Source organism: Zasmidium cellare, assembly GCF_010093935.1.
Source record: "Zasmidium cellare ATCC 36951 unplaced genomic scaffold M409scaffold_57, whole genome shotgun sequence".
Taxonomy (NCBI): Eukaryota; Fungi; Ascomycota; class Dothideomycetes; order Mycosphaerellales; family Mycosphaerellaceae; genus Zasmidium; species Zasmidium cellare.
Window position 1 is genome coordinate 50,397 of NW_022987001.1, and position 26,519 is coordinate 76,915.

The 26,519-nt window shown below is 53.3% G+C and overlaps 14 protein-coding genes across 14 annotated transcripts; 8 read left to right on the top strand and 6 right to left on the bottom strand.

Moving 5' to 3' along the window:
* Positions 1-432: 432 nt before the first annotated feature.
* M409DRAFT_29906 (uncharacterized protein) lies at positions 433-646 on the bottom strand (the record flags this gene model as incomplete). Its single annotated transcript, XM_033809673.1, has 2 exons — positions 433-498; positions 563-646. 2 exons carry the CDS (start codon positions 644-646, stop codon positions 433-435), a joined length of 150 nt encoding a protein of 49 aa, XP_033660475.1.
* A 731-nt stretch (positions 647-1,377) lies between these two features.
* Positions 1,378-3,096, bottom strand: M409DRAFT_70907 (uncharacterized protein; the record flags this gene model as incomplete). The annotated part of the gene is made up of 4 exons (XM_033818958.1): positions 1,378-2,272; positions 2,321-2,602; positions 2,651-2,991; positions 3,043-3,096. The coding sequence occupies 4 exons, from the start codon at positions 3,094-3,096 to the stop codon at positions 1,378-1,380; spliced, it is 1,572 nt and encodes a 523-aa protein (XP_033660476.1).
* A 1,100-nt stretch (positions 3,097-4,196) lies between these two features.
* On the top strand, positions 4,197-4,745 carry M409DRAFT_29908 (uncharacterized protein; the record flags this gene model as incomplete). The annotated part of the gene is made up of 1 exon (XM_033809674.1): positions 4,197-4,745. The coding sequence occupies one exon, from the start codon at positions 4,197-4,199 to the stop codon at positions 4,743-4,745; it is 549 nt and encodes a 182-aa protein (XP_033660477.1).
* A 205-nt stretch (positions 4,746-4,950) lies between these two features.
* Positions 4,951-6,188, top strand: M409DRAFT_29909 (uncharacterized protein; the record flags this gene model as incomplete). Its single annotated transcript, XM_033809675.1, has 2 exons — positions 4,951-5,060; positions 5,111-6,188. The coding sequence occupies 2 exons, from the start codon at positions 4,951-4,953 to the stop codon at positions 6,186-6,188; spliced, it is 1,188 nt and encodes a 395-aa protein (XP_033660478.1).
* A 470-nt stretch (positions 6,189-6,658) lies between these two features.
* Positions 6,659-7,550, top strand: M409DRAFT_29910 (uncharacterized protein; the record flags this gene model as incomplete). Its single annotated transcript, XM_033809676.1, has 2 exons — positions 6,659-6,933; positions 6,989-7,550. The coding sequence occupies 2 exons, from the start codon at positions 6,659-6,661 to the stop codon at positions 7,548-7,550; spliced, it is 837 nt and encodes a 278-aa protein (XP_033660479.1).
* Positions 7,551-7,878: 328 nt separating this feature from the next.
* M409DRAFT_29911 (uncharacterized protein) lies at positions 7,879-8,732 on the top strand (the record flags this gene model as incomplete). Its single annotated transcript, XM_033809677.1, has 2 exons — positions 7,879-8,009; positions 8,069-8,732. The coding sequence occupies 2 exons, from the start codon at positions 7,879-7,881 to the stop codon at positions 8,730-8,732; spliced, it is 795 nt and encodes a 264-aa protein (XP_033660480.1).
* A 566-nt stretch (positions 8,733-9,298) lies between these two features.
* On the top strand, positions 9,299-10,333 carry M409DRAFT_29912 (uncharacterized protein; the record flags this gene model as incomplete). The annotated part of the gene is made up of 2 exons (XM_033809678.1): positions 9,299-9,408; positions 9,463-10,333. 2 exons carry the CDS (start codon positions 9,299-9,301, stop codon positions 10,331-10,333), a joined length of 981 nt encoding a protein of 326 aa, XP_033660481.1.
* Positions 10,334-10,606: 273 nt separating this feature from the next.
* On the bottom strand, positions 10,607-12,122 carry M409DRAFT_70908 (uncharacterized protein; the record flags this gene model as incomplete). The annotated part of the gene is made up of 3 exons (XM_033818959.1): positions 10,607-11,044; positions 11,087-11,602; positions 11,655-12,122. The coding sequence occupies 3 exons, from the start codon at positions 12,120-12,122 to the stop codon at positions 10,607-10,609; spliced, it is 1,422 nt and encodes a 473-aa protein (XP_033660482.1).
* A 1,536-nt stretch (positions 12,123-13,658) lies between these two features.
* Positions 13,659-14,758, bottom strand: M409DRAFT_70909 (uncharacterized protein; the record flags this gene model as incomplete). Its single annotated transcript, XM_033818960.1, has 2 exons — positions 13,659-14,543; positions 14,699-14,758. 2 exons carry the CDS (start codon positions 14,756-14,758, stop codon positions 13,659-13,661), a joined length of 945 nt encoding a protein of 314 aa, XP_033660483.1.
* A 286-nt stretch (positions 14,759-15,044) lies between these two features.
* Positions 15,045-16,253, bottom strand: M409DRAFT_70910 (uncharacterized protein; the record flags this gene model as incomplete). Its single annotated transcript, XM_033818961.1, has 2 exons — positions 15,045-15,269; positions 15,303-16,253. The coding sequence occupies 2 exons, from the start codon at positions 16,251-16,253 to the stop codon at positions 15,045-15,047; spliced, it is 1,176 nt and encodes a 391-aa protein (XP_033660484.1).
* A 1,627-nt stretch (positions 16,254-17,880) lies between these two features.
* On the top strand, positions 17,881-18,830 carry M409DRAFT_70911 (uncharacterized protein; the record flags this gene model as incomplete). Its single annotated transcript, XM_033818962.1, has 2 exons — positions 17,881-18,387; positions 18,426-18,830. 2 exons carry the CDS (start codon positions 17,881-17,883, stop codon positions 18,828-18,830), a joined length of 912 nt encoding a protein of 303 aa, XP_033660485.1.
* Positions 18,831-19,746: 916 nt separating this feature from the next.
* M409DRAFT_60666 (uncharacterized protein) lies at positions 19,747-21,093 on the top strand (the record flags this gene model as incomplete). The annotated part of the gene is made up of 6 exons (XM_033814544.1): positions 19,747-19,852; positions 19,903-19,989; positions 20,043-20,185; positions 20,242-20,805; positions 20,862-20,910; positions 20,960-21,093. The coding sequence occupies 6 exons, from the start codon at positions 19,747-19,749 to the stop codon at positions 21,091-21,093; spliced, it is 1,083 nt and encodes a 360-aa protein (XP_033660486.1).
* A 428-nt stretch (positions 21,094-21,521) lies between these two features.
* Positions 21,522-22,482, top strand: M409DRAFT_70913 (uncharacterized protein; the record flags this gene model as incomplete). Its single annotated transcript, XM_033818963.1, has 2 exons — positions 21,522-21,572; positions 21,628-22,482. 2 exons carry the CDS (start codon positions 21,522-21,524, stop codon positions 22,480-22,482), a joined length of 906 nt encoding a protein of 301 aa, XP_033660487.1.
* Positions 22,483-23,104: 622 nt separating this feature from the next.
* Positions 23,105-26,099, bottom strand: M409DRAFT_29919 (glycosyltransferase family 35 protein; the record flags this gene model as incomplete). Its single annotated transcript, XM_033809679.1, has 7 exons — positions 23,105-23,515; positions 23,571-25,342; positions 25,391-25,468; positions 25,523-25,626; positions 25,682-25,779; positions 25,835-25,847; positions 25,909-26,099. 7 exons carry the CDS (start codon positions 26,097-26,099, stop codon positions 23,105-23,107), a joined length of 2,667 nt encoding a protein of 888 aa, XP_033660488.1.
* Positions 26,100-26,519: the final 420 nt, after the last annotated feature.

Consider the following 26,519-nt stretch of genomic DNA (forward strand, 5'->3'; position numbering starts at 1 on the left):
AGATTAGAGTGTTGAGTTGGAGTGTTGGGCTAGAGCGTTGGCTGTGGGTTGTGGAATGTCGAGCCGCAGTAGCAGGGTCGGTTCTTATCCTCCTACCTTTGGGCTATAGTACACAGCCATTATTGTCTGTAGACTTCGCAGCTGAATCAAAATGTCAAACTTCACCAAGTCCGACTTTACCAATAGCTATAACACTCCCCGTATAACCCACAACAAATTTTCGAACAGCCTAACTTAATCGCAACGTCACCACTTCTTCGTCTCCAACAAGACACCTTACTTCCCCTTCTTATAAAAGTCATCATCATCGTCATCACCCTCACATCCACCCGCTCCACCCCACCAGGTGTAGAAGCCACCACAGCGATGATCGTCGTCGTCATCGTCGTCGAAATCGTAGTGGTGATGATGGAGCCAGGGGAGCCAGAAGGTTCATTTCTTGTTCATGGTTGGGGCGTTGGGAGAGAGTTTGTTCTCTGTACCGCGGGTGGCGAGGTCCTGTTGGGCGAAGTTAGCAGCTAGTTTTCGAGGATAGCGAGTAAGTAGTGGAGGAAAAGCGTACATTGCCTCCAGCAGCAGGAAGTGGACCAGCCATGCCGAGACTGGCAGTAAGGAAGAGGACAGCGGTGATCTGCGTGAACTGCATTTCTTCGGTTCCCTCTCGTATAACTCTGACTTCGATGTAGAAAAGCTTGCAAGGCTGAAAGGAGCCCGCGAGAGCGAGGTCCAATTATATATCTCTCCACCCAAAAGTGTCAAACACGGCACTGCGCGGAATCCGATAGTTTATAAAGTTCGCAACATGTTCAATCTCGTCCTGTTCAGTTGCACCGTGATGGTATTGCCATGAGTCGAGAGAGGTCGTTCTTTTGCCAAGGGTCGATGGATCTGCTTGCAAAGTTCAGCCTCTGAAACTTGGCTTTGGCCAAGCTTTGCGTGCATTTGTGTTTCATTCATGACGAAAGGAGTACTCTCATGATTCGTAGAATCTTGATAGAGTTGTGAGAATTCCTGCATGCTTTGTGTCGAGCGAGAATGCCACATGATGGACAGGCGTTCCTTTTCCACGTGCTACACAGCAGCGTCAATGCGGTGGCGACACGTCCTTTTAATACTATGCAACACCAAACTATCCTGTGAAGTCGTGGAGACGGAGACTTTTGAATTTGGGACATCGATCGTGGTGATAGCATCGCCTGAGGGCGCCAGCATGTTGATGCATGAACGCTCTTGCTCGCCCTCTGGCACATGGAAAATGTGGGTGTCTCGCTCCATGTGAAGATCCGAAGCCGAGTGGTGGTGTCGGTGAGTGCATTTGGCGGAAAGCGTTCGATGCAGTAGCTTGTAGACATTCAGACTGTAATGGAGAATCTGTTCTCAGTCCAGCATCAAAGCAAACTTGCTCCAGCCCCGAATCTTCCTCCCATAGAGATAGAAAAGCACCGGAAAAGGAACCAGCGCAACACACAGAAACGCCAACAGACTCGTCGCCCACTGCACGCCCAAGCTCTGATACATATTGGTCGAAAACAAGGGAAACGCCGCTGCCACGATACTCCTCACAAACGCATTCGCCGCAAGCGCCGAGTTTGCATCGTAAAGATAGACGTCCACCAAGTAGATAACCGCAGGCATGAAGACCATGATGATCCCTCCGCCGATGAACGCGCCCGCGATGATCTGCGGCCAGGGGTTCATGGATGGGAAGGATGTCCATGCGAACCAGAATAGGCCGATCACTAATACCACCGAGCCCACGACCATCGGTGGGAGCCGCTCTTCTGGTATGAGCTTTTGTGCTTTGGCGAGTTTTGGCTGGAAGACGTTTTGGGTTTCCCAGGCCATGTACGTGCATGCGAAGATGACGCCGATGAAGATGGCGATGAAGGGGAGGGAGGATGTGCCGAATGCCCAGCCGCGGTCGAATTCGAAGCTGAAGGGGAAGGCGAAGAAGATGAGGTAGAGAATGCCGTAGACCAGGCTGATGTAGATTGTCATGACGATGAGGATCGGCTCCTGGGTGATCATCTGGAGGGGCTTGAGGCCGTACTTGCGCATAAGGGCATTGAGGTGGACGGGTTCCTCGTCAAGCTTGGAGTGTAATGCCCAGTGTCGTGTTTCGACTCGCAGGCGGGCAGCTTTGCGTTGGAGGATCACGGGTGCAAGGGTTTCAGGGATGCTGGGGAGTGCCAGCAAGAAGGAAAAACCACCCATTATCATAGTAATCCAGATGGTCCAGCGCCAGCCGAGAGCAGTATTCTTGACGGTGAATCTAAGAAGTCGTCAGCACGTTGTCTTGCATTAATGATGAAACGCTCACTCTCCAACGATTGGGCCCATGGTCGGCCCTGCAAACACAGCTCCAGCATAGCCGATGGTTGGGATACCTCGATCTTTGGAGTCCCAGAAATCGACGTACATTCCAGCACAGATAGCGAGAGGTGCACACCCGAAGCAGCCAGCAAGGAATCGGCAGATAAAGATGGTCTGAAGGTTAGATGCGACGGCCACTGGGATTTGAAAGACGATGAAGCCAAAGAAGCCGATCATGAGAGGATTACGGCGGCCATATATTTCGCTCAGAGGTCCCCAGACGAGAGGGCTGTGATTTGGTCAGTATGCGGTGGACAATGGATTTTGAGTCTCGTACCCGCAAGCAAAGCCCACAACATAGAGCGTCACTCCCAAGATCATGACTTCCTGGCTTGCGCCAAAGTGATCAGCGGTGACTGATGTGGTAGCTGAGAAGACTGAACTGCCAAAACTGATGACAAAGGTCAAGAGCGCTGTCAAGATCGATATCCACCATTTCCTAGCTTTGCTGAAGTTCATGGGATTCGCTGGGTCGTTCGGTCCATCCCAATCAACAAGGTCCGGATCATTCTTCTCGGCGTTGTGGTCGTGCTGCCCGCCGCGCTGGTGAAAACCAGTTTCTTCATCTCGCGCCGGTCCAAAGCTTTCCTCAATGCCTTGCTCGGCTTCACCGATGCTCTTCAGCGAAGAAGCCAGTTCAGAAAGTGGTCGGGATGGTGGAGCGCTGACGGCTTCTGTAGTTACTGCGTTCTTCTCGACGTCGATCATAGCTGGAAGAGGCATAAAAGGTGCCGACTGTGAGGGTCGAAGTGACAAAGGATACAAAAACACTTACCGCGGCATCTCTGCTCAGTATAGAGGTGCAGAAAAGGCTCCACCAGATAGCGGCTGAACAGCCGAAGTCGTGATGGCTCCATCTTTCTTCGGGATGGAAAGCTGGATGGCCAGACGAGGCGAACAAGCAGTCAAAGTGACAGTGCGAGCGATCTCCGAACGGATACGTGCCTGATATGGCGGACAAGCTATCCAGCAGAGCAGTTGCTATGCTGATCCTGCAACGTAGATTATGCTGTGTTCAAGATTGGCCGCAGACATGACGAAAATAGGTGGTTCTCGTGAGAGAACAATGCTCGCAGTGGCGCAGAACCTGCACTGTACTTGGTTGTACCTCGGCATAACAAATTCCGAAACAGCATCCATATCGAATCAAGCGAGATTCTGAAGAAGACCCACGCCTGGTTACGGCCTTTGTGCTCTCGCGAGATGGGGAGTGGGAGAATTGGGGTGTGGCAGACCCACTGCCGAGAGTGATTGAGCCGCTAGAGCCGGATAGCGATGGGCGCTCCGAGTTCTAGAAGCATGGTGTACTTCAGTGGTAACATACGGCCATGAAAACAGAAAGACAGTGTTCAAAAGGTGAATGTTGATGGAAAAGGAGGAGGTGTCGTCGAGATAGAAGAAAGTTTCTCCCAGCAACGACCTCATGTCAGCTCTGCTCCCATTGGTCCGGAGTCCAGCCCGTTCTCTGCGCACCCTTCACCGCGTCATCTTCGCTTTCACGCCGCCAAACACAATGGGACGCGGATGGAATGACAGCAGACCACGCCTGATATGTGAACAGTCCGTCACCATAGCTTGGCATCTTCACGATATGTCAGCCGCTAGGTGTGCAAGTCTGGGTAAGGCTTGCGGTTGCGAATCCATAGCCGGCCAAGAGAGGGATCCATGGTTCTGATCCTGTCTGACATGATCCAAGGCCAAGGAGGGCTATGATCAGACACATTATCTACAGCGCTTCCTCCTCACCTCACTCCTTCTGTTGCTAGAAATTCCGTAAATTGACCCTTGTCTTGCGAGTCGAACTCCAGGCCGGACGTCCCGCGATGCCGAAAGACTCCTCCAAGTCGTCGCTGGACGCACTGCTCCCGGGCTACAACACCAAGCAGCATTCGACTCCCAGCTCGCAGCTCTCCAAGTCCGAGTCGACCACACCAAACAGCAGCGAGCCTTCAGCTCCCCCCGATGGCTCCATGTCCCCCGATGAAGAAGTGCAATATCTCACGAGACAGGTGTTCCAGATCGCATTGAATAAGCCGCTGGAACCGTGGGTGCTAGATCACGTCTCATCTGCTTTTCATGCCGACTTTGATAACTTTCCGGCTTCACAGACATGGGACGAACATGTCGAGACCTTCCGTAACATCTATAGAACCAATCCTGGCTACATACCGGACATCATGAACGTGGTTGTGGATGTCTCCGAGCACAACACGCATGCCGATGCCTTCATGGTGATTGAGACCATCGGACGCCCAGGGAACGTGCGCAGACATAGTACCGCCCGGCTGAAGTGGCGGCGGCGAGATGGGCGATGGGAAGTCTATCACATTCTAGGTGTGAGGACGCCGTTAGCCACGTTCGACAACATCTGAAGTGAAGCAAGCTTCGTCATTCACTTGCTTCGCTGGAAGGTGCGCGCTAGAACTAGCTTCCGCGCCAAAGCTCCTGCAGCGTGCCCCTCAAAGCAAACGACACTTCAAAGCAACACTTCGACCACAAAACACCACCACACACCACCTCGTCTTGGGCGGATAAGAATATATACCTCCATCACCACCAACAACACCACCACCAACCATGAGCGACAGAAAGAAAGTGTGCGCTCAGTGCGGCGAGGAGGCCAACATGACCTGCACTGGCTGCAAAGTCACTTCGTACTGCTGCCGTGACCACCAGAAGGATGACTGGTGGGTGTTATAATGAAGTGGAAGAGACTTTAAACTGACCACATTACAAGGCAACTTCACAAGCACTTCTGCAAGTCGTTCAAAGACTTTCAGGACCAACAACGCCCATCTCCTGAGCACCACCGCGCCATCCTCCTGCCTGAGGACAAGACCAAGCCGCGCTTCATCTGGGTTCCTGAATACGAGACATCGACCGACCAGCAAGAAGCTGACCCTGACGAACCTTTCGCCCGCCTCGACTTCACCAACCTCTTCGGCGATCGCCCCGTCTCCTTGCAGACCTCCTTGCTCGTTCTCGGTGACTACACCTCCGAAATTGGCAAACACCTCGACCAGGCCGTCTACCTCGCATGTCGCTCCACGAATCAGTTCGACGGCTCACAGCCCAACAAGTGTCTTGCTTCTCTCTGCGCTGATGACCGAGTTGCTCGTCGATTCAGAGGCCCGATCGTGCTCTTTGGCATGGCTTCCAAGATCAAAGAGAGGCAGCCGCTCGACATTGCCGCTGTCGACTTCTCACTTGCTCTCAAGGTCGTGCTGGAGCATCATTTCGAGGCCATGTGGTCCGTGCAGCAGAAGGAGGCCGCGGGCGTTGTGGTCCTGAACTCGCGTGTCGCTGCTGCTCGTGGAGCAAACCCCTTCGGCGATGTCTTTGTGCCGTTGGAGCATGCCATATTTGAGGGCGGAGAGTTGTCTGAACTGTCGAGACTCGTCGGCATGCCACTTCTGACTTTCGAGTGCTTGACTGAAGCTCGCGAAGCTGGTGATGCAGAGGAGGAAGACAACGAGGAAGAGTCAGACGAGTGGGAGACCTCACCAGCGGCTTTTCTGCACCTCAACGTCCGCGCCAACGCCAACGCCACCACCGATCCTACTTTCGGCACCATCCCTACCGATTGGCAGAAGCGCAAGGGCATCATTCTCGTGGTTCGAGAGGATCTGAAGCCGATCTCAGCCAAGACCGTCGAAGCGCTCTGCAAGTACGCCGCACAGGAGGCCAAGAGTCTTCTCATGAAGGCGACCGAGTCCTTCGATGGTCGTCGCAAGGCGGTCGCCAACGTCTCCAAGGCGGATTGGGAAGAGTTTCTGCAGGAGCATGAGCAGGCTGCTGGGGTCAAGAAGCTTTGATGGATGGAAGAAGGTTCATTGTGTTAGTGATAGGGCTGCCGTCTTCTACAGCGATCATGAGAATGACCTCCTGATGCTTCATGCACTCTTGGAAGCTTTGGGTTTGCACTAGCATGAGGCTTCCAGAGCAATCGTAGGTAGCTACCAGAAACCGAAAGGACATATCATCGTGTGTCCATCCCTTCCATGTTACCCTCATTCCGCTCAATAGTAGCAGTTTCTGACGCATCCACCCATCGACAGCGAATCACAACGGCATGTATCCCTTTGACTCAGTATGTTTGACCAAGTTTGCTAAGCTGCGAAGCTGCATGGAAAGTGCATGAATCTGCACCTCACTGCTGTTGTTCTCTGGGACCTGTCAGACGTCTCTGTCCAGCCTTCCTTTATGTTCATCATTCTGATAAGATTCCCCTCTCCGCCCCTACATTCCCAAGTTCTTCTATCCACACCACGTCTCGGTCTGGAAGATGTCTGACCCAAGCAACGCCGATGCCTCTACAGCTACTGCCAGCACTAGCAAGAACAACATCGAGCCATCCAACGATACCGTCCGTGACGGCGCCCACCTGAAAGACACCGACTTCAACGACAAAAAAACCGACAACATCAGCACCGGCAACAACAATGCTCCAACGAACTCTGCCGGCACCCACTGTGGCCATTGCTCCAAGCCAGCGACCCTTCAGTGCGCCGGATGCCGTAATATCAAGTACTGCAACACTCATTGTCAAAAGCAAGACTGGTAAGCCCTTGCACTGATCTCGGACATTCTTGTCTATCTTCTGACAAAAACAAAGGCGCATGCATAAGAGTCTCTGCAAGACCTTCGCCGACTTCACTACCTCACCCGGCCGCGGCTTTCGTCGAGTGATCGTGCTCCCTCGTGACTCCAACGAGCCGCGCTTCGCTTGGATGGAGACCTGGGTCGGTGAGCCAGAGGACGATGAGGACTACGACTCCGAAGACGAGGGCGAAATTGACGAGGAGAGCGGCTTGCCCGAGTTCGACCCCGAGCGTGGCTCTGAACTCGGCTACCCTGCCGACCTCTTCAACTTCAGCTTCCGATCCTACAACGAGATCATCGCCGGCAAGATCGGCGGCGGCGAGCATCTCGACCACTGTATTGCGGTGTATCTCGAAGAGAACCACGGCTACCCGGTCAACCAGTGTCTCGACTTTCTGACTCATGGTAAGGCGGCGAGGGAGCTCGGGCTTGCTGGTAAGGGCCTGCTCGTCATCTACTGCACTTCGAAATGCATGCAGCCGAAGTTTGTGAGGGACGCGAATTGCTCTGATCTGAGGCTAGGGATTAGCGGGTGGTTTGAGTATAACATATTGCATGCTTCCAGGAAGTGGTAGCAAGATACATCCTGCTTGCACTTTGTGGAATTTGGACAGTGCAGATAGGGGCGTGGAGAATCGAAAGCGACGACCGGCAGTGAGGTCTCTAGTCGGCAGATAGTTGGGACTTGCTTGAGGAATTTGGTGTATACTTGACTGTATCTCATGACTGTTCTGCATTTCCGTTCCTTCCGAATTCGGCTTCACTTCACTTCACTTCCCGCATAAACCTCGGGGTGTCCGATGCCCGTTTGCCTTCGCCCAAGTTCCTTTCTAGCTGCTTCCGCTTCCTACGCTCACTCCCTTCCCACCACCTCTCACCATCACAACACCACCGGAGCTCAAGATGTCGGCCTCACCTCCCCCGATGGAGGGACCAAGCCGAAACTGTGGCCACTGCAGTGCGGCTGCCTCTCAGCACTGCGCCGGATGTCGCAATATCAAATATTGCGACCGCAACTGGCAGAAGAAAGATTGGTAAGCTCCAGCTCTGGAGTGTCACTTCCATCGCATACAGGCTAACTCATAGTTTGCAGGCACCTCCACAAGCATCTTTGCAAGACCTTTGCCGATTTCGCCGAGCCTCCTGGACCTAATCTCCGCCGCATCATCATACTCCCGGAGAGTTCTGACAAGCCTCACTTTGCCTGGATGGAGACGTACAAGGTTGAAGGTCGGGAAGACTACGAAGACCCAGATTCAATCAACGACAAACTTGGAGTTCGATACTACGACCAGGAGGAGGGCGGCGAGATGAGCGAATTTGGCGGAATCTTTGGCGAGAACAGCAGCGTCGATTATGCCCTCGATATCGTGCTGGGAAAGCGCTGCAATGGCGAGCTCCTTGACCATAGCCTCAACATGCTCTGCGGCTGCGACACATGTCCCGTCAACCTGAACAAGTGCCTCGACAACCTGACCTCCGGCCACGCCAAGTCCATGGGTGTGCTCGGTCGCGGTGACAAAGCCATATTTGCCACATCGAATGTCGTCGAGTCGATGTTCGTCCGCGATGCTGACTGCTCCGACTTGACGCTTGCGATCAAAGGCTGGGTGGCGTACGAAGAGCTGAGTCGCAGGCAGAGAGCCGCAATGCGAACCTTGAATCATCCTGGCTACATCGATATGGAGAAAATGGAGGAGATGGAGGAGATGTTCCGTGCCAAGGCACAGTCCAAGCAGCAACACAACAGCGACTGAAGGGCGTCGAACATATCGCTTGGAACGTCGTCTGCACACCAGTCGCAATCAAGGGCCACGACCCTTGAAGGCACGATACTCACGAGAGATGGGTATCAAGACCGCGGATTCGGCTACTAAACCCGTCAAACCCAATGACGAGGTTAACAAGTCAGATACTCAATCAAAGCACTCTGACTTGCGTCTCTTGACTCACTTGTGTCTTCAGTTCGGCCCTCCTGTATCTCCTTCAAGAACTCATCTTTACAGTTCTTTTCAAATCGCAAGGCTACCATCATACTTCCATACAGAAGGCCTAGAATTCGCCTAAATTTGTGTACGTGGAGAAGATTCAGCCTTGATGAGATTCTGAAAGTATCGCCAACTGTTTGTTGCGAGGCTCCTTGTCCATCTCCTGAAAGCGTTTGCTCCTTCCGCATTGGGTTTCACGTTAGATCGGATAAACTTCGGCTTATCATGTGCCCGTTTGCTCTTGGCCCAAGCTCGTTTCCAGCTACTTCCACCCTTCCTCAACCCACCAACTTTCTGACTTCTCGCACACTGCACTTCCAAAACCCACCGCCAGCATGGCCGCCACGAACGACTTCTGCGGCACATGCTTTGGGAAGGCGACGCAGGAATGTGCCGGATGCCACAGCATACGGTACTGTTCTCGCGAGTGTCAAAAAGTGAACTGGTACGCACCTACATCTGTACCACTTGTACATCAATAGCTGACTGTTTCTTCCAGGCCACAGCACAAGCACCTCTGCAAGACCTTCGCCGACTTCGCCACCCCTCCGGGTCCCAACCTCCGCCGCATCATCATTCTACCACAAGACTCCAAGAACCCTCGCTTTGCCTGGCTGAAGACTTTCTCCTCTGACACCGAAGAGCCAGAGGAACAGTTTCTTCTAGGCTTCCACACCGAATTCGATGCCGGGCCTGATAGCCACGAGACGGATGAGTCGCCAGGCCACGAATTGAGCACCTTCGAAGAAGTATTCGGCCCTTGCACGACCGGGTTCGCGATGCCAGTGATGCCCGGAACATTCAAGATGAACGGCAATCCGATTACCGTAGACCGCAGCACCCAGGTCTTCTTCGATGAATCGCAGCCACGGCACACGCGCAAGCTCAACCAATGCTTTCTGAGCATGCTTGGAGACAACGTCGACATCCTGCGCGGCAACCACGGCCAAGGCAACATGGCCATCTACACTGCGACTGATGTGTCCAAGCCCAAGTTCATTCGCGATGCTGACTGCTTCGATCTGTCCCTGGGCCACGCTGGTCTGGCTCATTACTTCCAACATCGGGTAGGCGATGGTCGACGGGGCAACCGGACGGCAAGGATGGCAGATAATGCCTCCGACGACGCGTCCACGACCTCCTCCGGTGAGTCCACTTATGACGATCCTGTTCTTTCCGGACTCTTCGACATGGAGCGTACCACACTCATACAAGGCTTGCTTTCGAGGATGAAGCACATATTTGGGGATGAGCTTGCAGGGAAGCTGGAGCAGCAGTTCAAAGAGGATCAAGAGAGGGAAGAGCTTATTCATAAGGAGTCTGAGACGGAGTTGGACAAGAAGAAGAAGGAGTGTCAAGCAAAGGAGTGACAACGTTGAGCCCACAGGCTAGCAGGCAAGAGGAAGACAGCACCCCACTTTGAAATGAAGGACGAAGAGACGAAAGGTCGGAGCTGTTCATTGACCGAAAAGCAGTGGCCAGAACTGTACGTTTAGGTCGCCGCGGAAACCACGCAGCACAAAAGTACGAATTGGTTGATGTATCCAGTCGGCCTGTTGTACCGAGCTTGCTGTTTCAATACTGTCTCCCGCTACCTCACCTCCTGAATCCAGCTCTGTAGGCTGCGAACTTTCTTCCAACATCTAGACAACAGCTCCAGCACTCGCCCGAAGCTGCGCCCCGAATTTCCAAAGAACGAATGGTCCCGGAACAGCCAGCACCAGGAACACCAACGCAATCGTCGTGTTCCCCCATCCATACCCCAACGACGAGAACAAAGCCGGCGCAAAGATCGGAAACGCAAAAGCAAAGATATTCCTCAGGAACTGTGACGCGGCGGCAGCTGATCCGACATGCTCCCTGTACGCTTCGATAAGATACTGCTGCATCGCCTGGGTTGAGAGGATGATGCCAATGGCGAAGATAAGAGCTCCAGCGTCGACGACTGGCCAGGGCGCGTGCTTCTCTGCGGCCCAGCCGAACCAGAGGAGCCCGGCGGGGATCAAGATGATGCCTGGCAGCATGAGTGGGATTCTGTACTCTGGTGCGCTTCGTCCCTGGTGCTTGGCCTTCAGGTGGGCCTATACTTTGTCTGTGAGCTTGCCTCCTCCCTGGCTCGCCACGGTATATCCGATCACCATGGCGAGGTAGTGTAGTCCTGATTGTGAGACTGACCCCAGGTAGGATTCAGTCCAGATGCTCGCGCAAGACGTCAAGACGAGGTAAAGAGTACCATAGTTGAAAGCCAGTAGCAGCGCCATGATCTGAATGATCCGGTCCTGGAGCATCATCAAGAAGGGTCGCATCATGCTCTTTTGCAGTCTAGTCGTCGGGGGTAGGGAATGAATGTCGTATTCAGTGTAGTGTACTCTCCCGGTCGTCTTCGCCAACTTTCGAGCCTTGCGGTGAAGTAGAAGCTGACCGTACGTCTCAGGAAGAAAGAAGAAAGCGCCAAGGATCAGTAGGGCATCGAAGATGGCCAGGATCCAGAAATTCCAGCGATATCCTATCGACTCTGTGACAAGTCCAGCAATGAGAGGACCAAGAGCAGGACCCAGTAATGGCAAGAACGTAGCAATGGCAAACGATAGACCCCGTTGCTCCGGTCTCCAGATATCAGCCAGAATCGGACTCGTGAGCTGCAAGAGTAAGCAACAAGGCCATCAACGCTCCTGAAACAGTCCAACTCACCACATACTCCGCACTCGACCCCAACCCAGCAAACCACCTCGCCGCCAACAAAAACCCATTACTCTCCGCAAACCCACAGCCCACACTCCACCCGACATACCAAACACCACACGCCAGCCAAACCTTCCTCCGCCCAAACACCTCCGCCAAAGGCGCCAGAACCGGGGTCCCAAACGCGAACGCCAGCACGAAGATCGAGAGGGACATGTTGGCGGAGGCTTGCGAGACGTGTAGATCTTGTGCGATGGTCGTGACGGCTGTGGCGAGCATGGTGGAGGACATGAGGCAGACGAGGCCGCCGCAGGAGAGGAATATTGTTATGAACCATTTGTGAGAGGTGGGCCAGTTTAGGGGATTTGAAGAGTCGGTGGGGGAGGACCATGTCACAAGGATGGGATCATTGGAGTTTTGGACGGACGAAGAGCATTCGAGGGTCTTCGTCTTTTCTAAGTCGACGGTCGTATCCATGCTTGGCATCTTCATTGTCTCGAAATTAGCATCCGTCGTGATGTTCGAGGATTTGCCTTTGCCAAGGTCAGCCCCTGAAAGTGTTGCCCATGTGAAAGCCTTTTCCTCACTGAACGATCGTGCCACGTACGGTTTCTATCACTAGATCATTCATGTCGATGGCCACCGACGCAAGCTTTTCGTCCTGTTCACGTGGGTCGTCTCCGGTCATCTTGATCCAGAATTTGAATGTTTGAGGAAAAGAGAAGTCAGGTCGCCATATACATGTACATCTGACTTTTCTCAAGCGTATTTGTAAACTCCAGATGCTTGACATGGCTTATCAGTCGAAACCTTGATGGTATATATCACCATGCATTCGGCCGGCGCGAGCGGCCGAGACGACCGGCTACCACCTTCACTTCGTCCTCGCCTAGGAAAGCGTCTGTCTCAAGAACTCCTCAATCAGCTGAACTCTCTCCGCAGTAACAATCTCCATCTCAACTCATCCATCACCGACGTGCATCACAGTCTAGACGCCATCCTGATTCTCCGTCCATTCTGCCAACTGCCCTTCCCCTTTATACGCCTGGTCGGGATCCCTCCGAAAGACTGCGAGGTTGTCCTGCACCCACTGCAGCAGGTAGAACCATTACCACCATCTCTGTAGTTGTAGGTGACCACAACGACTCCTTCAGGGGCTAGTCCGCCACCGATGTACAGGTCCTTGGAAGACGTCTGTCTGCTGCCGTAGCTCCAGACAAAGACCGGGTACTTGTCACTCGACGAGGTTGCAGGTACCCAGATATTGACGCTCAGACAATCTTAGGTGTATTCTTCCACGTAATTCGAAGGACATGGCAGCCCAAACGTGGTCGCCTGGAAAGTGCTGTTCCACGACTACCTTTGCGGAGGGGCCTTCCATCGGTTTTGACCGGAGGTATCGGCGGCGTATGGAATGTCCAAGAATGCAGTCACTCCAGCATCGCTTTGATAGTAGAATTGTTCGCTCGTGGAGCTATTGAAGTAGGAAAAGCCTTGCACAAGTCCGGATTTGATACGGACGATGTGATTCGAGGAGGAAGTGCTGGCTGGTGCAGCAGAGGCAGTAGCTACAAGTACTGGAGAATATCTAAAAAGCATGATTGTGGCTGTTGGAGCCTTCCAAAGAGAGGACCAATCGACCTATGTATCATTCAAAAATCACATTATACTCTCTGATTTGCCTAATGAGCCCACAAACCTTGTGGCAATTCCTCCCGCTTTTTCGTCGGTATTGCAAGCCTCAACGAAGAATTGCCCAAGATCGTAATACCAGACGTCTCTCAATTGCGCATCGACCAAAGCCTTGTCGGTCATAGGTTTAATTTGTTCAGGGGTACAGTTCGCATTTGGACCTAGCATGAGAAGGTTCGACCGAGGCTGGATTTTGAGACATCAGAGGATAATCAAGACGTCCGTTGGACGATATTCAAATACTGAATTTGTACTTTGATCCTAATGTTCCAGACCTGTAGAGGGGAGTTAAGTAATTAAATGAAGGCTGATCCGGCGCAATCATGCCCCTGGTATCGCCAAAGCCTTGAAGCCCTCCTCTTCCGTAATCTCCTTTCCTAATAACCACCCAATCCCCGTCATGACATCCTTATACCCTTGTCTACTGATCTCCAAGCCTTTATACATCGTCCAATGGCCATGAGGACAGCCTGGGTAGAAGTTCATCCTCGTCTTGACACCGGCTTCTTTCAGCATCTCATCATAGATGAGTCCGTCGTCTCGGAGAGGATCCATCCCGCAGACTTGGAAGAACGTAGGAGGTAGTTCCGATAGTGGCGTTCTGAAAAGCGTGGGAAACCTGACGGGGGAAGTGTTGTCCCACTTGGTGAATTTTCGAATTGCTGCCAATGCTGCCTCGTCCAGGACGTGTGCATTTGCGTTTTGCTCGCGTGAGATGAAGGAGGATTTGTACTGGTCAGGAACCACTTCTGCGTCGAAGAGTGACGGTATCGCCAGCCATTGTCCAGTAACGGGATAGGCCAGCGGTTGTTCTTGGGCCATTCGAGTGACCACAGCAGCACAGTTTCCACCTGCTGAGACGCCTCCGACAATGAAGCCTTTCGATGGATCGGCTTGAAGCTCGGCAGCATGTGAAGCAGCCCATTTGATTCCATCGAACGAGTCCAGCTGCTGTGCGGGAAACGGGTGCTGCGGCGCAAGGCGGTATTTCACGCTCACAACGACCGCCCCAAATGCCCGAGCGAGACCTCGAGCGTAGGGTGTCATCTGTTCCTCAGTACCGGCACAGAACCCTCCGCCGAAGAGGAGTGCAATCAGAGGACTTCCATCGGGTGGAGATGTTGTAGGTCGGACAATTTTGAGTGTACTCGGGGTTCCATCTCTCAAAGTGATGTCGACATAATATTCAGTCAGAGTTGATTCCAGCTCGCCCAGAGATTCGTTGGTCATTCGTTCCACATTCGCGACCATGTTTTGGATTGCGACATAATCATCCCATTGGATCGTCGGAGGAGGATTTGTTTTGACGATCTAATGATCTCATTAGAGTTTGAACTGCGTGCGCGACCTTGGAATGGGACCTCTGCAATTGATGGATCAATCTCTGATGATCGCTTCAGTTCCTCGTGGCTGAGCAGCATCTTGTGGAGTGTCTTGCAGGTCGAAAACTGCGTGAGATGGTTATGTCGGCTTTTCTGCTGCTCAAAACTATGAGGGGGAAAGAGCTCCTTTATATACTCCACCACCGCAGCACCTGTTCTCGGTTCCGAAATGACTCACGGTGAGGCTGACACGGCTGAGGTCGTATCATTACGAACAGCGTTGTGAGCTAATAGAGCTCAATCGGAAGCTCACCTTGCACAATTTCTAGCTCTGTATATCTATGCATACTTGTGTCTAGCTACAGTCGGCCGCCGGAAATCGACCTCAAGCTACAAAGTCTTGTGCAGGAGCTGTCGGTGTAGCATGAATCAACTTCTCATCAGTTGCTTCAGGCTTGAGGTATTCCACCTTCCTCGTCGGGCGCCAATGGACTGTACCATAGCGGTACAACTCTCCATAGGTGCCCGGACGATGGTCTGCGTCAAGATATTCCTTCTTCTTGACCATGTCGCCGAGCGCTGGGAGTCCTCCTGCAGAGTTGTGGTAGACCTAATACATGTGACTCTTCTCGATCACTTCCACGATGAAGTCCTCCGCCGCCTTCTTCTTCTGCTGGTCTTGCTCATTCAGACTGGTCAAGAACAAGTCAACCTGCTTTTGCCCATGAAATTCTGTTCTGATCGCACCCAGAACGCCATTGTAAATGCCTTCCACCATGAGGCACTTGTTGTTGAAGAACTCTCGTCCGTTCCAGCCAGTCTCGACATCGTGCAGATGTCGCGTACGGTCGCCGATGAGCATGTGCGCAACATAGTCGCTCATTTCTTTGATCTTGTCTTGGAAGTTCCAGTCAGCCATACCCTCGGCGAGACCGATCTCCTGAACCAGAGGCAAGGTATGGAATCCGTCGCAGTTCGTCCTACCCTTCCAAAGCGACTTGTAGCCATTGTGCCAGTTCTTGATGAAGGTGCAGCCTTTCCTCGATGCAAGCATGTAGTTCCCGAAGCTTCCCCATTGCTTGCGGATCTGTCCAGAGATGATCCAGACGCCCATCTCATACTGCGAGTCAGGGGCAGAGAAGGCATTCCAAAACAGATCGTCAAGATGCGTGTGTAACATGTTGCCGACGTCCATCCAAACACCACCATATTCGTACAGCAATGGCAGTCGCACAAGATCGGAGGCATGTTGAGCTTTACTTTTGCCATCCATCGTCTGATTGATGAAACATTCTGGAAACCATTCTCTCGAGACATAGTTGTAGACATGGTTGGGCGAGCCTTCCACGAGATCGACAATTCTCACAGTCCAGGAAGGTCCGAGTTTTCGAATCCAGTTCAATACAGTCGTTCGGTAGCTTGGGTACATCAAGTCGATGCCCTTGTCCCAGAAGGCCCAGACGTTCTTCTCGCTGGTGACATTCTTGAAGTCGCGGAGTTGGGCAAGAAGCTCCTCGTCTGACCGTAGGTCGAGTTGCGAATCTGGCACTTCGGTCAAAGCTGTTGCTGAAGCTGGAATTGCGAATGGGACCATCTTGCTGTTGCTGCGGATTTTTGGTGTGTTTGTTCTGAGTGTATGCCAAGGTGTGTCCGTAGATTTTATAGAAAGTACCTGCCTTGCTGCGCCTACCCCAATCAAATGCCAATCACGATGAATCATTCGCGCTAATGCAGGAACTGCGGGACGGGAAGTGACCAGGGTGCTCCTTCCCGCTTGAGCTTAGCGCTCGATTCCCATCTTCACAAGCAAGGGCTCAATTGCAACATCCTGCTTTGCATGCCCTGGAACATCATGTCATTGGTCACTGGCTGGACGCACAAGATGCATGAGATCATACGAAACTTTGGTAGTCAGGCGAGGCTGTGTCCTCCGTGGCAGAACCTCCTTTGGCTTCGATAACCCGAAAGCAACAAGGCGCCATCCAGCCGTCCAGCCGTCCACAAGCCGGCTCAAGTGCAGCTACGAGAAATCGCCATATGTTCTCAATCTCTTAGCTGGTATGATGTTTGCCAATTCGATCTGAAGTACTTTAAGCTGAGACCGGCGAATGGCGGAATACAGCAGTGACACGAGGCTGCATTGCATCTGATGAAGTCACTGCTAATTCTTTTCTACAGATTGGAGTTCGCTGAAGTTCTCAAAGACGAGAAAAGAGCTAGCACTGAGAACAGGGAATCAAACAGATCAGCAGATTATCTGACGAATACCGAACTCTTCGTTGAATCGTTCACGAGTATCACAGTTCTTACTATTGGCTCAGTCACTGGGAACTGGGAGCTGGACCAATTCAACAAAGAACACAGAACTTATCCTGCCCCTAAGTCTGGCTCTCCTAATACTCGATCGCAAGGCCTAGAGTGGAAGCCATGCTCAAGCAGGTGAAAGCCGCCGTAGGTGAATGCCGCCAAGTGTAGTCATCCCTTTGTGCACGAGCTACTATCAGATGCCTCCAAATCAGCCAGCTGATGCAAAATCTTCGCAATGCCACTGCCTGCAGGATTCAAAGACATTGTCAAATGTCTGCAGAGGCCTTGCGGTATTGCACGTATCGACGAGGCTCTGCACGTGCTGAGCTTCGTCGATGAACAATGCATTGTCAACATGAAAGAAATACTTCTTTGTTCACTCACCTTCCTATGCAGACTATGTTCAGGCTGGGAACGTTCTCTCAGCACAAAGACCATTCACTCGCGTTCCAACGCCCAACACAATGCTCTTGACGACGTACAACGCTATTGTATAACACGTGTCGAGGAATTATATATAACCACCGCTTGCTACCCTCTAAGTCCGCTCTTCTTCATCCCAACCCACCCACGAGACGAGAAGACAAGCAGTTCCAACAACACATCCAAGTGATTGCAGGACGATCACCACGCACCAGAACCAACCACAACCAACACCGCAACTGCTCCGCTCAACTCTCGCCAACATGTTCTTGCCCTTCACCAACCTCACGGCCCTCGCCTCCACGGCCACCCTCATCCCCCGCCACGGTGATCACAATGACACCTCTTCGACCAACCTCACCATCTCGACCAACGGCGAGTGCTCCGGCTCTCAGACCTGCTTGGGCTCCACCTATGGAGAATCCTGCTCTGAGTGGGGCTACTGTGGCCCGACCAATGACACGGCATACTCGGGACCAGGCTGCCAATCCATGTTTGGTATCTGCTCTTCGACCAATTCCACGACTGGTGGCAACTCTTCGACTTCGGCTGTCCCAACCACGATCACGAGCTCGATTTCGCAGCCAACCGCAAACTCGTCGTCCACGGTCTCCTCGTCGATGAACATCTCGACGACCGCCTCATCCATGCCTGCCTCCACTTCGGCTTCTTCTTCGGCCTCGAGCACTTCGACTCCGGCATCTGCGCCATCCTACTCTTACGCTCCAACCTCTTCAGCCTCGGCTACCCCATCTGCCTCCCCGTCTGGTTCTCCTGGCTCCTCCGAGCCTTCGAGCCAGTACACCCAGTTCACAGGCACCGGTGCAACATCCGAGGGCTGGCCAGAGCAGTCGAAGTGGGTCGCATTCGACACCCTCTTCGAGATGAACCGCGCCATCATGCAAGGCTCCTGCGTCCAATTCCACGTCGCCAACGACACCGACTCGGAGATCAACGACATCAAGTCCGCCATCTCCAGCGTCTCCAAGTCATCCGGCGTCGACTCCGCTTCATCCTCGCCATCACCCTGCAAGAGTCCAACGGCTGTCTTCGCGCCCCAAAGACCACGTCTGTCGATGGCATCGTCAACCCCGGCCTCCTCCAGACCTTCCAAGGCTCCGCTATGTGCAACTCCGGCTCAGCAACCGCACCAGCAGATGTCAAGACCCCATGTCCCGCCTCCACTATCAAATCCATGATCGAGCAGGGCACGATGGGCACCACTCCAGGCGGCATGTCTCTGACCTACGCTCTCAAGCAATCCGGCGCTACAGATGTCTCCAAGTACTACAAGGCCGCCCGCATCTACAACAGCGGCTTGATCGCCTCTTCGGGTCTACTTCAAGATGGCGTCGCCACGCACTGCTACGCTTCGGATATCGCCAACCGGCTTTTGGGATGGAGTTTGGGTCCGAGCAAGTGCACGCTCAACAGCTTTTGATTTGACCACACTCTTGGGATCTTACGTTTGAATTGGGAGGGATTTTGATGCGTTCCGATATGAGGATGATGACAACACACCCCTGCACTGTACAATAGAACCATTGCAAACTCGGGATTTGGGATTCGATGTGGGCGGGCATCAAATGGGGAACTGTAAAATAGATAATCAGCAAAACACATTGGGACAAAAAAACTTCCCTCTTTTTCATCATTCTCTCTGTTCACGATCCTCGTAATCGCTTTGATCCTAGGCCTCCCAGGGCTGATTTTCTCTAGTGGACACCTCGCGTCGCGAACGTGCGGCTGACGACACCAATGAAGGATGCGAAGTCAAGGATGTCGAATCCTTCCCCTCGTCTCGATATGCGTGGAATTCATCCTCAAAGCCTTTACCCTGTAGATGTATACTGTACTTCACAAGCTACAAGAAAAGGAAGTTCGTCTCGCGCGGACAGCGGCTGACGACAAGGTGAAGTCTGAACACCCCCGTCTCCACGGCAACGCTCCGCTCGAAAATTCGCGCTTTGATCCTCGCACCATCTCACAGTCCTCTCGCATACGGCCGGACGAGGGCTCAAGATAATCATTTCTAAGCAGCCAAGAAACGAAGTCCACGGCCCTGGATGGAACAGGAAGACGAGGTGAAGTCGGCTTCGGGTCGGACCACACAGCTCGCCAATGCACGCCTTCCCACATTCTCGCTCCTTCCTCCTCGTCTATTCGTCTAGATCCTACCGCCAAGGGGCAGCTTCCTCTGCGTACATCAGCACGGATTTGGATGCGGTAGTACTAACTTGACTAGGATATATATAAGAGTCTGACTTTCTTCGTTTCTTACTTCACCTCTTCTCCTTCTACCCCACTTCCACTCTCTCACTCACTACAAATTGACACGCTCCCCCTGACTCGATATCATGTCCGGCTTCGAGGATTATACGTTTAGCTACGCTGGCGGGGAGAAGAAGACGTTTTACCTCGCGGCTGGGCCGAAGGAGGGACCGCTTCTCATCTTCGTTCATGGTGAGATGGATACGAAAGCCAAATCATCACTCTCAGCTTACATTAAACAGGATGGCCCGCCATCGGTCTGACATGGAAGCCTCAAATCCAGGCCTTTTCAGCTCTTGGCTTCCGTGTCATCGCGCCAGATATGCCCGGTGAGTGGCGTCGTGCGAGTGTGAAACGCCTTTCCTGATATGTGGTATCACAGGCTACGGCGGTTCGTCTGCTCGCAAGAAGACTGAAGATTACTCCTTGGAATCTATCAACAATGGTATGGTAGCTCTTCTCGAGCATCTTGGCAGAGAGGATGCCGTTTGGGTTGGGCATGATTGGGGATGTGGTGCCGTGTGGGTGAGTCGATTCAACCCTCAGAACAGACCATATTTCATAGTACTGACCTTCTACAGAGCTTCGCGGAACACTACCCCGAGAAATGCGTCGGCGTTTGCGGCATGGCGGTCCCAGCCCGTGTGATTGAACTCGGTCTCGAGGAAGAAGTCAAATTTGTCAACCGCGAGATGTACCCTGTCGACAAGTTCCCCTACGGCCAATGGGACTACCAGCGCTTCTACCAGCTGGACTTTGAAAAGGCCACCGAATTCTTCGACAAAGACCCTGCAGCGTTCATTCGAGCGGGCTACTCCAAAGGCAAGCCCGACGCCCTCGGCAAGCCGTCCTTCACTTCGCAGGTCGTCTCAGCGGGAGGCTGGTTTGGTGGGATTGAGAAGCCCGATCCGGCGTGGAAGCAGATCCCCAGCGAGAATGTGGTCATCGATGAGGATGTTTTCGAGGCGTTGGTGAAGGCGATGGAGAAGACGAGTTTCTGGGGCGCGGATGCTTGGTATGCTAACCATGACACGAACCGGAAGTACTTCTTCGACAAGGCGAAGAATGATGGGTATTTGCACATGCCGACGCTGTTCATCGAGGCGAAGTTTGACACGGTTTGCGATACTGTGAACTCGAGGCTGGTAAGATACATCCTTTCCATTCTGAACTCGACATTTGCTGATTGTATGTCCTTCAGACCGAGCCACAACGGAAGTACTGCACCAACTTGACCGAGACTAGCATTGGTGAGTGAATGAGGAGATGAAGGCTGCTGCCTTGGCTGACTGTTTCTAGATGCCGGACATTGGGTGCCACAGGAGAAGCCTGTCGAAGTTAATGCCGTGCTTGCCAGGTGGCTTGTCGAAGCTTGTCCCAAGCACTGGCCGGGATACTGGGGCAACAAGGGGTTTATCAAGTCCAAGGTTTGAAGAAGACATCTTGATCTGATCTGGTCGAGTCTTGTGAGAGAAGGAGTATCAGGGGGAAAACGACTGAATGTGTCTGGTCAATTGAACCACTCAATCGAACCACTGCTCATTGTCTCGTTATCGTCTAAACAAAGAAAAGAAAAAGACCTCCCCATGCCGTTCCTCGTTCATCTCGTTAATCGGAGCGCTCACAAGCCGACACCTCGTCGCGCCACACCCAGCACAGCCCCACGATGACGACTCGCCTCCTCTCTTCACAGCTCCCCTCCAGAACACGTGGGGGTCGAGGTGTCCTTCAAAAGGCATGTCGTCAGTCAGCCAACCAACAACACAACCGACTCTGACACCGATGGATCGCATCACCTACCTATAACAGCCACCTTCCCTCCCAATCTCCATCACCGCACCCACACACCTCCCACACCAAAATGGCGGACTACGCCCCACCAACCGGGCCCCCGCCGCCCAAAGTCCCAGAGGTGAGTGAGATCTCACCCCCGTCATTCACTCCCCCCACTAACGCATGAACTACAGGGCTACAAAGCCATCTGGAACGACCAATACAAAGAATGGTTCTACGTCAACATCTACACCAAAAAATCCCAATGGGACAAACCCACCGAGCCCGTCTACCCACCGCACGCCTCGGACGAAGCGCCTCCGCCGGGCCCGCCGCCCACCTACGACCACAGCGCGAGCAGGCCGGTGGGGCCGGAGAAAGGAGGAGGGTTGGGGAGCAATAACCCGTATAACGCCGGCGGCGGCGCGGAGAGCGATGAGGCGTATGCGCGACGGTTGCAGCAGGAGGAGGATGAGCGGGCCAAACACGCCGCTGGGGGGAGTGCGAGTCGAGGGGCGTCGGATAGCTACTACGGCGGTGCACAGAGTAGTCCGTACGGCCAGGCGCCCTCGTACCCGTCGCAGCAGCAGACCTCGCCACCGCCACAGCAGGAGAAGAGTCGAGGTTTCTTCAGCAAGTTATCTGGGAAACTCGGCAGTGGCGGATCATCGTCTTCTCCCCGTCCAGGGCAGGGCTACGGCCAGGGGTATGGAGGCTATCCACCGCAGCAACAGGGCGGATATGGCGGGTACCCTCCCCAACAGCAAGGTTATGGCGGCTATCCCCCTCAGCAGGGTTATGGTGGATACCCACCGCCGCAACAAGGCTACGGCGGGTACGCGCCCCAGCAACAGCAGCAGCGTCGCCATGGCGGTGGTCTAGGAGCTGGAGGTGGAGCGTTGCTCGGCGCGGGAGCTGGTCTGGTCGGAGGCGCATTGCTCATGGATGCGTTCGATGATCATGAGCAGGATGCTTATCAGGAGGGTTATCAGGATGGTGGAGGCGGGGATGATTATGGTGGGGATGATTTTGGTGGTGGGGATTTTTAAATCACCTATTACCATGAGATCAGATGGGGAGGGAGAAGGGGAGAGGTGTACATACGATCGTGGTTGGAGGTGAGGTGATGGTGGAGGCTTGAAGATGAGTTTCCTTGGGTTTTCTTCATGATGACTTGATGCGTGCAATGATTCAAATGAGTTATTTCCCTCTCAACATCACATCCATCTCAACATCTTTCCTCAATCACCCGCTCACAGACAAAGTCAAGCGCCGCAGACTCAGCACCATCAATACGAGCATCCTTGACCTCGACTCATCCGAGGAGAGCAAAAATCGCGATTCGCGACTCTGAAGACTGTTCGATTGTATCATCAACCACGAATGACGGTATCCCCAGATCTGCCCTGGGAGCAACAGCAAGGATTACTTGTTACGAAAAGCCTGTAGTGAAACTCTGTTCTTCTGCAGGACAGCTCTGACTTACCAGTAACTGCACCAAAACATGAACGTCACAACTTTGAACAAAGTAATCCAAACAGCAATCCTGGAAACCTCACATGCTTTGCCATAATCTTCACGCTTTTCTCTGTTTCTATATCCATTACCAGCATAGCATAAATCATACCCTCCTCGTTCTCCCCCATCATCATTCATCATCCACCCACCCATCTACGACTCCTGCCCCTGCACCTTAACAGGCTCGACATTCCAAATCATCTCCGCATACTCATCAATACACCGATCGCTCGAAAAGAAGCCCATCCTCGCCACGCTCGTGATCGTCTTGGTCAGCCACTCCTCCTGGTTCTTGTACGCCTCGTCGATGAGTTTCTGCGTGTCCAGGTAGCTCTTGAAGTCGTCCGAGACGAGGTAGTAGTCGCCGTGGTCGACGATCGAGTTGACGAGCGCGGAGAACTGGCCGGCGTCGCCGAAGGCGCCTTCGCGGATCGTCTTGAAGACGCGGTCGAGCGAGGGGTCCAGTTGGAATTCGCCGTAGAAGTGGTGGTGGCGGAGGTCTTCGACGTCTTCGGAGAGGTTGCCGAAGAGGAATATGTTGTCTTCGCCGACTTCGCGGGTGATCTAGAGATTGAAAGTTAGTAGGATGGACCATGCTCAGCGATATTTCCAACCCCACCTCAATGTTGGCACCGTCACAAGTACCAATGATCAAACCACCGTTCAGTACAAACTTCATGTTCGAAGTTCCAGACGCCTCCGTACCAGCCGTCGAGATGTGCTCACTGATATCACTAGCCGGGGTAATCATCTCCGCCTTGCTGACATTGTAGTCCTCCAAGAACACAACCTTCAAAGCATCGCCAATGTCCTTGTCAGAGTTGACGACCTTGCTGACCTGGTTGATCAAGTGGATGACAGTCTTGGCCATCCAGTAGCCCGGAGCGGCCTTGCCACCGAAGATGCTCACGCGTGGTTGCACCTTCTTGCGCTCTTCAGGAGACATGTCCTTGAGTTCGAGGTATCGGTGGATGACGCCGAAGATGTTGAGTTGTTGACGCTTGTACTCGTGCATACGCTTGACTTGGATGTCGAACAGGCTGGATGGGTTGACAGCGATACCGTTGACTTCCTTGATGTACTTGGCCAGACGGACTTTGTTGGCGTACTTGATCTCTTGGAACTCTTTGCGGAACTCCTTATCATCAACATAGGACTCGAGCTTGTGGAGTTGAGTCAAATCACGCAGAAAGTCGTAGCCACCAAGCTTGCTGGCGATGAGTTCTGAGAGTCTGGGATTGGCCTGGTGCAGCCATCTGCGAGGGGTGATGCCGTTGGTGACGTTGGTGAACTTGTCTGGACCGTAGATCTTGACAAAGTCCTTGAAAATCGTCGTCTTGATCAGGTCTGAGTGCAGCTCAGCGACACCGTTGACCTTGTGGCTGCCAATAACAGCCAAGTAGGCCATGCGGACCATCTTGGGCTGCGACTCCTCGATGATGGAAACGCGGGAAAGCATATCGCGGTCCTTGGGGAAGTTCCTCTCAACATACTGCAGGAAGTTGAGGTTGATGTCGTAGATGATTTGAAGGTGGCGTGGGAGGAGATGCTGGATGAGTGGGACGGACCACTTCTCGAGAGCCTCTGGAAGAACAGTGTGGTTGGTGTAGCCGAAGGTCTTCTGGACGATGCTCCACGCCTCATCCCACTCCAGACCTTCTTGGTCGATGAGAATGCGCTGCAATTCTGGAATGGCAAGAGTTGGGTGGGTGTCGTTCAGTTGGATGGCGACCTGGTTGGGGAACTCCTTCCACGCCTTCCTGGACTTCTTGAACCGACGAACGATATCGAAAAGCGAAGCAGCACACCAGAAGTACTGCTGCTTCAAGCGAAGCTCCTTTCCTCGCTCAAGGCTGTCGTTAGGATAGAGCACAGCCGAGATGGTCTCCGCACGCTGCTGGTCTGCCACCGAAGCTTCGTACTCGCCCGAGTTGAACTTGGTAAAGTCAAACTCGCCGTGGGAAGCCTTACTCGACCACAGACGCAGGTTGTTGGTGGTCTTGGTGCCGTATCCGGGAATGGGCGCGTCGTATGCCACAGCCGTGACAATTTCGCCATTCTCCCAAACGCTAATCTGCTTGCCGCTGCCATCCGTGTACTTCCTCACGTTTCCGTAGAACTGCACGTCGACCGTGACGTCGTGTCGGGGGAACTCCCATGGGTTGAAGTCGAGCCAGTAGTCTGGAATCTCGACTTGGTATCCATCAATAATCTCTTGCTTGAAGATACCGTATCGGTAGCGCAGGGCGTAACCCCAGGCTGGGTAATTGAGGGTTGCGAGGGAGTCGAGGAAGCAGGCTGCGAGACGTCCGAGACCGCCGTTTCCGAGAGCTGCATCGCGTTCTTGCGAGATGACATCTTCCATGCGGAAGCCGAGATCCTCGAGGCCCTCTGGCAAACGTTAGTACTAGTAAGTCAGAGTCGGAGAATCCTGTCTACCAGAAGCGATATTCTTCATGCCAGTGTTGAGCATAGCATTGTCCAAAGCTCTGCCCATCAAGAACTCCAGAGAGAGGTCTGTAAATGTCAATCAGCTTTTGCACCCAACTGTTCAAAGTCGTGCTTGCTCACAGTATACACGCTTGGGGTCAGCGGCCGTCTGTTGCTGCTGTGTCCGATTCCACTCAATGATCAGACGATCACGGAAAGCCAGTGCTGTTCCCGCATACGCCGCTCTGTAGACACCTCGATCAGCTCTTGTATCAATCTTTCTGACGGGTTGTTACCCACGCCTCATCGCAGTTGAAGAGCGATCTTGCCAAGGTCGTCTCAATGTGCTTGACGACCTCGGAGTCGAACTCATCCTTCGTCTTGAACTCTTGTGCAGACTACCGCACCCTCAATCAGCACTGCCGATCACCCAACTCGCTATTTTCAACTCACGTATTTCCTCCATCTGTATCACCTACACGGTCAGCCATTGAAGCAACCCCATTGACCTATACATCTCGACTTACGCCGCCCTCTGCCCCTCGGGAATACTAGCCTCAATGCTCTTGATCTCCTGTGGAGCAAAGCCCGTCACAGTTCTCTTGTGCTTGGGTCTTGAGATGCCCTCTGGCCCAATGGGCCCTTGGAAGTCGGTGATGGGAGCTGAGGTGGAGGGCTTGCGTTCGCGGGCGGGCTTGTCGGCGGTGGTGGATGCCATGGTGAAGGTGTTTCACTTGGGCAAGTGACTGTGAGGAGAGGAAGAGATTGGAAGCTCTCAATGCCTCGTGCTGTGGTACCAAGGCAAAACCAGGCAAGGTTCGTGGGCTGCAGTTCAACGGGCCTCATCGAGTTGGCGCTGGCGGCTCTGCCGGTCCCGTAGCTGCTGCTGCGTGCTGGCCTCACGTACGCGGGGTAGCTCTTTCTCCATCTCCACCGCTCCACAGCAGGGATCCTTGGGAGAGAGGCGGTGGAGGAGGCAGGAGCAGTTCATCATCAACCGATCCGCCTATCTTTAGATCTGCCATTCGATTCTAGGCGCATCTGGCCGCGGAAGCCTCATCTGTTTGAACGAAATTCATTAGCTGCCCATCAATACTCCCATGTCACGAATGCATCCTCGCCTGTGTAGCCGACGACA